General features: G+C 37.4%; 1 protein-coding gene across 1 annotated transcript in view; it reads left to right on the top strand.

Annotated features, from left to right (window-relative positions):
• Window positions 1-12,504, top strand: part of Ola1 (Obg like ATPase 1) — a 122,452-nt gene extending 109,948 nt beyond the window's left edge. Inside the window, exons 8-11 of the mRNA XM_005065155.4 lie at window positions 5,812-5,952; window positions 6,638-6,734; window positions 8,752-8,874; window positions 11,986-12,504. Of these exons, the coding sequence (XP_005065212.1) occupies window positions 5,812-5,952; window positions 6,638-6,734; window positions 8,752-8,874; window positions 11,986-12,087 (463 nt within the window). The 3' untranslated portion in view covers window positions 12,088-12,504. The remainder of the gene's footprint in view (window positions 1-5,811; window positions 5,953-6,637; window positions 6,735-8,751; window positions 8,875-11,985) is intronic.
• The last annotated feature ends 1,904 nt before the right edge of the window (window positions 12,505-14,408 follow it).

The following is a 14,408-nucleotide window of genomic DNA, read 5'->3' as shown; positions in this document are numbered from 1 at the left end:
TGCTCAGCAAAAATGCTATGATTGCCATTGTAATTTGGCCCTAGTGCTGGACTGATCTCTTAATTATTTTAAGAACATACCATCTGAATTTGAACAAACCAGAGGTAGTTGAAAAGCTACAGGGACATGAGGTCTAGAAAAGAAAACAAAATCCTTATTAAAATATGCTAGAGAAGACTGGCTCGGGTGTGTTTTAAGTTGCAAGAATTTGGCTTTTATGGAAAATATCAAATGGCATTATTGAGATTGTCCTGTTCCTTTGGTTAAGGAAATTATTGTTTGTGAATCCTCAGTTTGGGTACATAAAAGAGTATATCTTAGTACTCTATGTTTGAGCTGACAGGACTGCTACACAGAGAAACCCTGTCTTAAAAAAAAAAGAAAAAAGCAAGAAAGAAAAAGAAACTGAGCCAGCTCACAATTCCACTGCTCAGAAAGTTGAGGGAGGAGAATCTCGTTAAAGACCAGTGTGAACTTTGATCCTGTGTAAAATAAGGGGGAAAGTAGTGATTTTCTGGGGGCTTAAGAACGCACAGAAGGGCTTGAAGACAAAATTGGTGCTCTCTGGGAATCAAAACCCAAAAGGACACCCAGTGACAGTGAAGAGCGAGACTGACAGCTCAGTGCTCACTCGGTCAGTGTGGAAGTCTGTTCTAGACACAGCTCACTCACAAAGCCTACGAGAAGCTGCCCTTTCACAAGCAGATGCTAGGGAGTGTCTTAGGGTCTATTGCTGTGAAGGGACACTATGGCCATGGCAGCTCTCAGAAGGCAAACGTGTAAGTGGGTGGCTTACAGTTCAGAGGTTCAGTCCATTATCTCGGAACATGGAGGCATGCAGGCAGACATGGTGCTGGAGAGGTAGCTGAGAGTGCTGCATCTTGCACAGGCAGCAGGAAGTGGTCTGTCTCACTGGGCATTGCTAATGCATGCATGAGACCTTAAAGCCCACCCTCACAGTGCTACACTTCCTCCAACAAAAACACACCTATTCCAACAAGGCCACACCTCCTAAAAGTGCCACTTCCTTTGGAGGACATTTTCTTTCAAACCAGCACAGGCAGGTAGCCTTAGCTCTTCCAGACAGGAACTCAGTAGCTTGACATGTGGTCTGCACCAAGACATTGCCCATAACCAACTGCCTAAAAATGAAAAAGTAGAGGGCTAGAGAAATACCTCCGTTAAAAGTACTTACTGTTCTTGCAGAGGACTTGGTTTAGTTCCCAGCACCCACATTGGACTCACAACCATCCACAACTCACTTTCAAAGGATCTGACACCCTCTCCTTACCTCCACAGGCACCAGATACACACGTGTTTTGCACACCTACCTACCTACCTACCTACCTACCTACCTACCTACCTACCTATGTATATCAACAAAAGACTCATACACCTAATAAAATGAAATAAACAAGCATTAAAAAAAGAAAAAGAGACCCAGAGCCTAGGACTTCTAAGGGATCTTTCCCTAAAAGAAGCAAAACTATACTGTAGATGCATCTGTACTGACAGGTTTTGGGTATCAACTTGACACAGCTGGAGTCATCAGAGGAAGGAGCCTGAGCTGAAGAAATGCCTCCATGAGATCTAGCTGTAAGGCATTTTCTCAGTGATTGGTGGTGCCATCCTGGGCTGGTGGTCCTGGTTCTATAAGAAAGTGGGAAGCCAGTAAGCAGCACCCCTCAATGGCCTCTGCATCAGCTCCTGCCTCCAGGTTCCTGCCCTATTTAAGTTCCTGTCCTGACTTCCTTCAGTGATGAACTGCAATGCTGCAGTGTAAGCCCTTTTCCTCCCCAACTTGCTTTTGGTCATGGTGTTTTGTTGCAGTAATAGAAACTCTGACTATGATAGCATCTCACCCCTGGACCGCCATACTCACTTAGAACTTGACTAAAAAGCAATTTGGAAAGAATTTTTATGTTGAAAGGGACAAATAATTTATTAAACATTATTGTCCCTCCCAAAAAATAAGACAGATAATGTAGCCAATGGTGATATACCTGCCCAACTTCACAAGAATGCTAGGTCCAGTGCCCAGCACCAACAACCATTAAACAAAATAACAAAACTAATATCTAGGAAAAGTACAAACAGTGTAAAGCAGTGAGTCTCAACCTTCCTAATGCTGTGACCTTCTAAATACAACATTATTTTCGTTACTGCTTCATAACTGTAATTTTGCTACTGTTATGAATTGTAATGAAGTATCTAATATGCAGGATATCTGATATGGGACCCCTGTGAAAGATTGCTCAACTCCAGAAAGGATCACAACCTACAGGTTGAGAACCACTGGTAGGAAATAACCTAGGGGAAAAATGAAATTTTGCAATCTGGAATTTTTATATGGAAATAAGAAGATAAAGTTATAGGTAGGAAGTAAATTTTAGATATTTTTAGAGACTTAATGCGAATTTAATCCTGCAGAGTTTGCTTTGCTAAAAATCTGACAAGTTCAACCTACTGGTATAGCTCAAACCCCCCCCACCTCCCCTTCTATGCTCAAAACTAGCTGCCCCTTCTTTGTTCAGTTACTCGTAATTGCTGGGGGCTATGGGGGGCACAGACAACAATACAGGTAACTGCAGTGCTTCCCTTTGTCACTTAAGATTTTGAAGAAATCAAACTATTTGGGCTCCTTATCAGGGAGCACAACAATCTGCACTTGTAAATTTATAGCGTAAGTACAGTTGAACTTCTGTCCCTACTCAATTGTTGTATCATTTGACATTCTATAACAATCTCATATCACTGTTTTGGTCACTAGCAATTGAATGGCTTTCTTGAGACATTTTATTGTTCCATTATTGTTTAGGCACTTTGACGGTGTGCTTAGAAATATATTTGAGTAGCGACAACTGAGCTCCACTTTGAATTTTCTGGGTCCATCAGGTGCCAATAGCACACATTTTCTAGATGGCTGGCTATAGTTTGGGACATGGATTGTAGCAAGAGAATAGACATTTCTTTCCTTAGAAGGTCCCTATGGAGTTCAAACTTGTGATCTTAGCCTCATTATCACATTTTTAAAACCATCAAACCTAATAGACATATTGTATGTATTTCCATCTGTAATCTTGAATTGAGCTTAATTTTTTAATTACCCAAGGCTTATTACAGATACATAATTAACAATCACTTTGGGCTGTTTCTTACTTTTGTTTGATAGTGAAAGTCACAAAAGTAAAGCAGACAGCCAAAGACCCTGTCACTTTTCATCTTCCCTGTGCTGTCTGTGACTGTGAAAGTCACAAAAGTGGAGCTGGCAGGAAAAGAGCTGAACTCACTGTACGGGGAGTGTGACGGTACCTTTTTCTTCATCGAGGCTGCAGCAGGCCTGATGTCAGTCACTTTGGAGACCTTTAGACCTCAGTGCTCATTTACTGCTAAACGTGCCCACTCTGCTTCTGCATTATGAAGATCATCTGTCAACACTTTGACATCGTCCCCTTTGTTATTAAGCGTGTGAGGCTCTACGCTGTCAGGTTTTTTTGCCAATTATAGTTAAGGTACAATGGTGTATTCACCAGATCAAAGTCTTACATTGGCGGTAGAGGAATGATTTGTAAGTCTTTATTCATCTGAATTGTACAATAGAACACCTGAGGAATGCAAATAGTCCTCTGAGGACTCTGCAGGGAAGGCTGTGAAATGACAGTGTAGAACTATTGCTATTCTGAATTGATGTTTTAGCCAGAGTAATTATTCCTTATCTTGTTTCCTAACAGTTTTAGCGTTATTGGCTATGTTGACCATACTTAAGAGACAGATATGTGACATCTTCCATTATTCTTACACATGGGTTTGTTCTGTTTTCCTTTCAGTGAAGCTGTATTTAGTGTGCTTTTTAAAATGGCATACTTGATTCTAACTTTTATAATAAGTCTGTTACTAAGCCATTAATGATAACATTTTAATATAAATATTTGAATAGTTTGTCTATAAAGTAATGTAGAATACCATAATGTTATTATGAAAAATGCCTATTTAAGTCCCCCTTTTTGCTTTATTATAAGCTTCATAACTTTCCACAGGAAAATACCAATAATTTAAGGCTATATACTTTATTCCAGAATAGATCTTAGGGGCTAGTATACTTTTTAGGGTATAAATAAAAGGATACGAATATTATGAAGATCAAAAGCCACTAATAACTTTAATTTGTAATTTCCTTTGTATGATAAACATATGCAAACCTTGTGTAAATTTTCATTTCTTTTTCTATCCTGAATCCTGTGCAGCTAGTCATAATCTTTTTCCTTCCTTCTCCCTTCCTCTCTCTCTCTCAATCCTCCCCCCCCCCACTCTCTCTTGTTTTTTTCAAGGCAGGGTTTCTGTATACAGTCCTGACTGTCCTGGAACTCACTGTGTAGACCGGGCTACTTCCCAAATGCTGGGATTAAAGGCGTGTGACTCAATCACCTAGCTATAGTCTTAACTTCCTAACAGCTATTTGAATTCCTGTCATTTTGTTTGATATTTGAATTTTGATGAATTTGGTCTTTAGTTCTCCATTTTCTTTGCTCTTAAAAGTAGCTTCTACATTGTTTAACATATTTCTCCCACAGTATTTTGCCATAGTGCCTATTAAACTTTCGTCAAAATACAGGAGTCTGGGGCCAGTGAGATGCCTCTGTAGGTAAAAGTGCTTCTTGCTAAACCTGATGAACTGAATCCTGCAAGTTGTCCTTTGACTTCCATAGCATGTGGGATCAAGACTGTGTGCACGATAAAAACTAAATGTAAAAATACAGGTTGCTGATAGAGTGGTCTAAGATCCCAGTTACTTAGTTATCCAATTCTGTAAGCAGACCTGGGTAAAGCCCCTAGACTCATAGGAGAATATGCCATGATTATCTGGAAATGATGAAGATATTACCTGTTTAGTGTGTGTGTTGTATTCTAGGTTCTTTACAATATAATGTATACTGTTATTAGTGCCACTTTTGCAAATGAGGGAACAGACTTAGAAACAGGTACCTACCCAAGAATAAGAAACTATGAGCAGAAAGAACCTTGTAGTTATATATTTGTTTCACTTATTACTGCTTTTAAAAAATACTCACTTTAGAAGGGAGAAAGAACCATTAGTGCTTTTCCAGGCAGCAACTACTGTTTCCTAATGGACTTGACTTTCCATAACTTTTGTGATTAAAGCAATTTATTTCCTCTGCATTTCTATTTATGATCCTACAAAAATTTGGATTCATAAGAATAGTGTGTACTCAGTTGGCTATATTTGTAAATCTGTATTTTGCATTTTTGCTATTGTTGTTGTTGCTAATGTTAGCAGAAACCTTCCTCAAAACCAGTGACAGCTGTTGGTTCTGTTTAGGAAGGAATTATCCCAGTCAATAGATACCTGGGTGAGACTAATTATTTTTCAGACATACTTCAAAATTAGTTGGCATTTCAAAGTGTGATTCCTGTGTGAGCAACTTTTGAGTTCTCTTTTCTAAAATGTACTTTGTAAAGGGCATTAAACATTATAAAATAGTCTTATTCAGAAGTACAGGTATTAATGCTGAACAAACCAGTTTAACTTTACAAAGTTAAGTCGATAATATTTGTAATAGAGTTCCTATAGATAATGTGTTAAAGTAAAACTAGATTACAATAGAAAATTCCCAAATATACCTGAAGAAATTGCTGCCTGCTAATGCCTTGACCTTGGAAAGCTATACACAAAAAGATGGCATCATAAAACCGTGCAGTTCTTATGAATATGTATGTGCTACTTGATAATAATGAATGTGGTACAGTCATGCATGCACTACAAGATAATGTTGTGCCCTTTTTTGTCTACAGGTTGATAAAAATTAAAGAGTGGGTGGACAAGTATGACCCAGGTGCCTTGGTCATTCCTTTTAGTGGGGCCTTGGAACTCAAGTTGCAAGAATTGAGTGCCGAGGAGAGACAGAAGTATCTGGAAGCGAACATGACACAAAGGTTAATTAGCATTCATTTTCCCTCCACTTTATTATCAACTATTTCCTTGCAGTAATTTAATTGCTTGCGCTGATAGAATAATAAATGACAGAGTAATTACCATTATAAAGAGGGAATCTTCTCCTTTCTTTACCATGAGACAGAGTGAAAAGATTTATTTTAAATTAAGTTTTTAACTGTCATCTGTCACCTCCGTACAGTGTTTTAATTATAACATAGGTATTAGTTATGTATATTTTTGAGGAGGGATGATCGCCAAAACTCTTTCGTCATGTTCAGTGGGGGGAGGGGGAAGGGTGAATCACTTGCCATAATTTTTTTCTGAGTAACAATAATATATTGTTAGAAGATTGAGTTTCAATCAAATAATTTTGCTTTCATGGCTCAAGTTCTGGAAATAATTAATATTGGATGAAAATAGTTATAGGCTGGGAAGATACAATTTTTCGTTTTTAGTGGTAAACAGTTCAAAATGCTTCAGACTAATACAATTAAAACCAATTTTAGAAGGGGTGTTTCAAGAATAGCTCTAGCTATCTGACCCCTTCAAGTATGCTATGAAAGAAGAATGGTCATTTACTAATATCTTTGATATTATCTGCGCAAGATGAATAATTTTAGTTCTAGATGGATTCCTGGCAGAGTCAACTTAAATGTTGAATGAATTTGTTTCATTTTATTTCAGTGCTTTGCCAAAGATCATTAAGGCTGGGTTTGCAGCTCTCCAACTAGAATACTTTTTCACTGCAGGCCCAGATGAAGTGCGTGCGTGGACCATCAGGGTAAGATTCATACTTATTCATCAGCTATATCCAGTTCCACACTATTGAATTCAGATTAATATCACTGACTTTGAAGTTTGTCATGGTGGCGGTTAGCTAGTCATTACAGATGAGGTTTTTGTCCAGGATAACTTTAATTATTTGTGAGCTGCTGAACAGTGAAAGTGGAGCGCCATTGATTGAGGCAGGTAACAATTGATTCTGCCTATTACATAGTCTGAATTTCTTCATCCTGTAGAATCTGTCTACCCTCCTCCTGTGGTCAGAGATAAGACGCACCAGTATTGTGCTTGCTTAATCTGTGTGACTGGGTTTGTCTGCAGTGAAATTGATGTTGCTTTTCATTTTGTATTCGCTAAGTTTGTTTGGGTTGCGGGTGGTTCTTTCCTCCTTTGCTTTGCTCGGATTACATTTCAGCAATAAAAGCAATATGATATCATTATGCTCTTCACAGATACACAGTTGGGCTCAAAAAGCTAAACTCAATGTGTAATAATTCATTCCTTTCTATTGAATTCATAGAAGTGATGTTTATTTTCACTGTTACATGTTCAACTTCTTCAAGAATGTGGTTCATATTTTAAATATTAGTGTATACTGAATATGACTAGGGAGAATGACTAATTTATTCCCAGAGGACAATAGACTGAAATATAATAGTTTGCTTTTGAGTGTAAATATATTGTAATGTAGTAGTTCCTCCTGAAAAAATATTCTGAAATGTGTGGAGTCCTAAATTATGTGTTACAGAATATACACAGTCAGACTTTTAAATCAGTGTCTCGGTGAGTCTGTGTTAATGCTGTTTAAAATATGCATTTTGTGGTGGTCAGTGCTGCCTGACTCTGTTGTTGGTGCATTTTTATTTAGTATGGATAGAAACATGGAGATGGTCAGCAGTGTCAGATAAGCCTGTGAATCCGAGAATCGCTCTCCTTTATGTCTCCTTTGTAAGAAAAATGTCTAATTGACTCCTAACAGAGATTCTTTCATATAAACTTTAAAAATAATGTCAAAGCAAATCCAAGTTGGTAAACAAATTGCCAGTGTTTATTGTTACTATATATTTATATTTAAAAGATGTATTTTAAAGCCTTAAAACTTCAAACTGAAGTATACGAAGCAGAAAGAGTATTCACTGGGTCTGAAACGTGAAAGCTGGTTTGTCTTAAGACTGATCGTTAGTTCCCATGATTTAATGTTCTGAGACGCTCGCTCGGTCAGGTAAGCATCAGCGAGTAGCCACATTAACCCAATACATCTTTTATTATAAAAACTGTGCCCTATAGTGTCAGCCTCTTTAGCACTTTAACATGCTTTATTAAGCAGCTGTAGGTCACCATTATTTCTCAGATTTCTTTCTGTGGTTGTGTGTGTCTGGAATGTATGTTCCTGTAATTTAACATATGGGATAATTACAAGACATTTTTCTTTCCATCTCGACTTGTGTTTCATTCATGGTGGTTAGATACAGGGTATATTATTCAAAATGTTCAAAAGTCTTACTGTTAACATTTCTTGATTATGTCAAAATTATTTGCTGACCATAGCTTATCTGATTCACTATAGAAATACCTCAAAAATGTCCCTTTATATATTGGCTTTTATATGTTCTTTAGATTTGCTCCAATTTTGAGGGCTTTTTATCTTTTTTAAACCTTTTATAATTCAACTTGAAAGTTACTTAAAAATCTTTATTTTTTTCCACTGTGAAGAATAGAAAATCGAAATGAAACCCACACCAAACCAGACCAGTACATCTAAATCAATAAAACCGTAGATGACTGTTAGGAAAAACAAAGCTATGAGCTATGTCGCTTCAACGCCTGCTGATGGGCCTGGGCTCAGTCTGCTGCCCAGTGTCCACTGATGAAAATGCACTAATTGTATGGCTGGCATCCTAACTGGATGAAACTTCAGTTTGAGTTGAGCCAACTACAGATGAGAGAAAAGAAAAATTTGATGCTTATCATTAGTTATCTTAAATGCAATTCATTTTCTCTGGTTCTTTTCAAAGAAAGGAACGAAGGCTCCTCAGGCTGCAGGAAAGATTCACACAGACTTTGAAAAGGGATTCATTATGGCTGAAGTAATGAAATATGAGGATTTTAAAGAGGAGGGCTCGGAAAATGCAGTCAAGGTAAGCATTGATTTTCTGTTTTTTAACTTGTGAATTTCATAATTTTAGCCCTCATGTGATGACACCATGGTGAATTTCAGCTGTTCAACTGTTTGCTGCTGGCCTGTTAGGATCACACTGTCCACTGGAGAGGCGCCGTCCGTGTTCATATGCTCTTGGGTCACTTTTGGATAGCTGTGTGGATAGCTGTTTTTCTCTAACTAAAAATAAAAATACACGTTGAAGTCACATGAATAAAAGGAGTTGTTTCACTGGTGGCAATGAAATGTCATAGTTATCCATTTGAGTATATGAACCAGAAGTCAACGCCGATCGATAGTTAAGTCAAGGAAGCGATAAGGGTGGCTTGTCAGATGATCCCGCTGGTGCTGTGGTACTGAGACTTCTTATGCTTCCTTTTTTTTTTTTTTTTTTTTTTTGATCTTTGAGAATTTGATTTGCTTTTTCAACACTAGAGGGCAGGTCCAAAATTGTGTTTTATTTTAGCTAATAACTAGAATTTGATTTACAGACACTTCCAGTGAAGCAGTGTTAAATATGAGTACTAAATGAGTTTTAATGTAAGTTCTGTTGCAAAATTCATTTTTCTAGCTTATTTGATTCTACACAGAAAGATATTAATATCCAATGATTAGGTAGTTCACCTAACTAAAGTTGACCTTGTAGGAAGCAGCTTTAATTTAAATTGATTTTCATAGAAAGCATTGAAAGATTTAAAGAGGACTCATAATTTGAAAGGAATGTGAAAGATATTTCAAGTTTAGCTTATTCTTATCAGTCTGATTAGAGCAGTTATAGTACACGGCAGGGTTTCAAGGGGAATGTTGGAACCTTAGAAGCAGGAAGGGAAAAATCTTCATATGCTTAGTTCAATATTGAGAGCCATTTAATTTACTAGAAAAAGAGTAAGTTATAGTTTCTAACCAAACAAAGCTTCAATTTTGTTGGTGTCATCTGTCTTGATAGAGATAAGCTTGCAAATATTGATGGTGAATTTTGTCAAGAATACTAATTAGACTTGAACAGCTGAGCTTTTTTGCCAGCATGTTATATCACACTAGCATATATTTCTTTAAACACAAAAGATTAAAATGAGGATATTTTCTCTTTCTAGAATTCAAGATAGAAGCTTCTTTTTTCTTACTTACATATGTTATCTATTTTGACCAATCCTTAGTAGTTTTTTTGTTATAATAAACTTAAATAACGTAAATGTAACTACTGTAACAATCCCAAAACTATAATACACACGCAATGGTGTTTCCTGCTTATTATTAATAATATGTAAGACTAAACATTTTGTATCACAAATTGGAAAAGGTTGGCTTCTGGCTTTTCCACCTAGAATGTCATTAAATATCTTGTGGAGTTTTAACTAACCAAAATTAACATTTAAAATTTTGAGTTGTGGCTAAATGAAGGATTTATGATCTGCTTTATACTCCTTATAACAGTGTTTATTTGTACATGACAAAAAGTTTGAGTCTGACTCTGTGTGTGTGTGTGTGTGTGTGTGTGTGTGTGTGTGTGTGTGTGTGTGTATGTATGTGTTTCTACCAGTGGTGCAGCATAGCTAATTCAGTGCAGTGCTGTGAACTATATACTGAATAGCTCTGTGGGCTTTGTAGTCTACAGGGATATCACACTATTAGCAATCATATCTGCTTAGGCAAAGCTGCCTTCTACAGATGGCTGCTTTCAAGTGCAAATGAACTGCTTAGACGTGTCTTGTTTAATACATACTCAAGATTCACAAATGGGTATTGATTTTTTTTTCAACCCGTGTTTCTGATAGCAGTGGAAATGGATTAAATGGTCTCTAGAGAATTTAAAGAAACACTGTCACTATTAATAGTAAACTTGAGTGTAACAAAGTATATAAACTTACACTAATATGTCATGTCAATGTGTATTTCATTTAACTTGTCCATATAGTTTAATAATAGTAGGCCTTAGATTCTAGAAATAAGTAGCATATGGCTTTCAGGGCATCATCTTTACAAAAATCATGTGAATATGTATTTAGTTAGAATGATAGAGTACATTGTCTTTTTAAAGATAAACTTCATGTTAATGGCATATTGCTAGTAGGCAAAATCCTTTGTGTAGTGCACTGTCAAAAATATGCTCATGAGGACTTTTCAGTCTGGTTTGTTGATTTTAAACCTCAGATGTCTGATCTTTGTTAGCATTTTACTACTGATTAATATCATTTCACTTTCAGTCAACGGGAAGTAGTAATCTTACTTTGAACAAGTTTTCATGTTCTGAAGAAATTCTGTCAGAAGGAAAACACTTGAGATTTTTTTTCCCAAAAGATCCTCAGGTCCCCGTTGAGTAGTTGGTGCCGGGGTCACAGGAAACTGCTAATTGTTTGAGTGTTAAGTGTGGGTGCTGAGGAGCCTGAAGTGCGTGCTTGGCCATGGGATGAACCTGCTTTGTTTGTGTACATTACCAAGAGTGTGCCCGGATCTGCATACCAGCAGGTGGTTCGGTTGCTTTGCGGACTAATTTACAAGTGGAAACATATCTGTCTGCAGTTCCAACCTGTTAGAGTCTGCTTGTCACCAGCACTATCAGTAAACTTCCAAGTTAGTGTTCAGAAGGCACAGTTGTTCAGCACTGCTGGCAAGATTAAACTGGCCTACAAGAAATTCAAATAAACACGCCACAACTGAGCACAGTTTTGCTTAGTGCAAACTGTTTTTAACACGTCACCAGGGTCACCAAAGAATTCTTAAACAAAGCACTTGTAGCATTTTTCTGCCTCGTTTGATCAGTTTTCTTAGAGTGGCTTGCTGAATGTTTGCAGACACATCAGAAACGTACCACAAACAGCATGTAATGAAACTTAATGATATTGGTATAATTACATTTATGTATCAACAGTTAGTGAGAATGCATTATGTACATCCACATATACGTGGAAGCCTAGTCCTGCCGTCGTTTTGCTTTCCCTTGCTTTAGAACTTGTATGCCTTCCCATATTTCTTCTCTTCTTTTTCATCATGTTTTGACATGACCCATGGAGTATTTCTTTGCATTGTTTTCCCTGTGTATTTGGTTATCAGTGATAAGCCATTTCCTCTCTTTTTTTTTTTCTGTTTGCAGGCTGCTGGGAAATACAGACAACAAGGCAGAAATTATATTGTTGAAGATGGAGATATTATCTTCTTCAAATTTAATACACCTCAGCAACCAAAAAAGAAATAAATTTTAGTTATCTCTCAGATAAATGTACAACTTCTAAAATGTATCTATTGGGTTTTGGGGTTTCGTTTTTTAAATTAAAGTTTCTGAAGTCTAAAGAGACAAAGTTAGGAGTGGGAATCTTCTACAAATTATTTTTATTTGTTTTTAAATTATAAAATACTGTGTACCTTCAATGAAATGCAAGTTACTAAACGTGAACAGCTTTGCTTTTCACGTGATTAAGACCCTACTTGAAATTGTAGAAGCTTTTCAAGAACCATATTGCTCTCATGATACTTCATTAATCTCCATCATGTATGCCAAGCCTTCACATTTGACAGTGAAGACAATGTGGCTTGCTCCTTTTTGAATCTACAGATAATGCATGTTTTACAGTGCTCCAGATGTCTACACTCAATAAAACATTGGACAAAACCAGCCTTGGTGTGTTTGGGGATGTCTGTATTGACTGACTGTGGTGTGGTGAATGCGATATGGCACCTGCTGGCTGCTGATTACAGAATTTTAAGGCGTGTGTGAGACACAGGGACTGGCAATGTGGGGCGGCTGCAATTGTATCTTAAAAGTGAGTCTTTCGTGGGAATTAGAAGAGTCATTTACCAGGGATTGTCTCAAAAAAGTTAATTAATTTGTAGATGGACATTTATTCAAAGATGATAGCAGTGATATTTTCAAAGGTTATAACATAGGTGACTCTGACCAGGAAGAACATAATGCTGTTTCAAACATTAGTGAATTTTGTTTATTGTTATTGTTCTAACCAAGTGGAAGGCATCTTTATTTTTGCTTTTCAAAACTATTAAATTTTAAAACCTGACCATTTCGTTTCTGAAAGGTTGCATTTTTATTTCAATTCAGATTCATTGACTGGTTTAAAAACTACTGAAAAATAATCAACTTTGATCATTTTTAAGCATCCTTCACACTTGTTAGAGCATTTACCATCTCACCCTCTTAAGATACAGCCTCAACTCTGTCCCCCGAGCGTCCCTTCTGTGCTCCAAGGTGCAGAGGAACCATTTCCAAGAAATGAAGGCTCAGACCCAGGCGAACCGTCATTCTTACTGTATGAGTTTGTCATTTTAAAGATGCAGAAGTATGGAGCATACAGGAAGAAAAGGGTGTTCCTTAGGGAGACTAGGCTGCCCTGAGGAAAGATTTGAAAGCGGATTCAGTTACCTGACATTTGGTGCAAGCTTGAAATCCCAGCAATCAGGAGTCTAAGGCAGGAGGATGGTGAGTTCAAGGCCCACCTGAGCAACATAGTGAGAATCTGTCTCAATAAAACAGAACACAGCTGGCCATGGTAGCCAGTGATCTCAGGATGGGTCAGCCAGAACTACATAGTGAGTTCCAGACCAGCTTAGGCTAGAGAATATGATCTGTCTCAAAAAGAATCAGTCAATAAATAAGCAATAGATAGAGATACAGTGGAGTAGTGGACGTGACTTAAGAACTGTGGTGACTGCAGAATGAAGCAAAGATACAAGTGGTGTTGGCCACGCTTGTTGGGAGCTCTTCCTGTGTCTGCATTAGCGCTACCGTAGCTTAGCGACCATCAGGCATTCTGGTAACAAGGAGAATCAAATGCCTTACTTCCAACCATCCCAGTAACCTGCATAGATGGGTTTAAAAGCTTTCTAACTTCTAATGAGATGGTTGCACACTGTGATAAAGAACCAGTTACAGGAGAAAGGAAACTGTTTTGAGGTAGCTCTATTTGTTAGAGCAGAAATTAGATGCTAAAATGTGCAATGTACAAAATTGAACTTTCTACAAAAGTTTAGAATTCTAGGAACTGTTGCCTGTGCATAAAAAAGTATCTGAAATGTTTTCGATGGTATATATGTATAAAATATAGTTTATATATTTTTGGAATTTTAGGTAAATGTTTTTGCATCTGTCTAGCTTCATCCCCAACAAAACTGTACCCAGGAGATTGATTTGTGCCAAAAGCTTGGGGAAATGTTTTGATAGCCTTTAGTTCAATTTTCCTGTGTTGCCTTTATGATTTTTGCATTGCATCGGGCATGGCTTGGGTTGGAACCAGGGCTCTTAAAGAAGCCAAATCCTCTTCATGGTCCATAACTCATTTAATTATGAATAAAGGTTTTATTCATGTATAATCAGCCAATGCCATGCTGGAGTAAGCCTTCCCCCAAGTGTTTCATCACTTCCAATAGCAGAATGCCACACTGCTGGTCCCCGCTAGCCACCCCTGTGATGTTGTCTGAGCTGATGGTGACTCTGCCTCAGATGTCCCTTGGAGGACGAGATCTCTTTGTGTCCCCTGTTCTAGACAGTCTGCTTTATTTAACACC

The sequence above is a fragment of the Mesocricetus auratus genome, unplaced genomic scaffold, assembly GCF_017639785.1.
Source record: "Mesocricetus auratus isolate SY011 unplaced genomic scaffold, BCM_Maur_2.0 Super-Scaffold_100004, whole genome shotgun sequence".
Taxonomy (NCBI): Eukaryota; Metazoa; Chordata; class Mammalia; order Rodentia; family Cricetidae; genus Mesocricetus; species Mesocricetus auratus.
The sequence above is the reverse complement of the archived record's forward strand: the minus strand, read 5'-3'. Positions and strand labels throughout refer to the sequence as shown.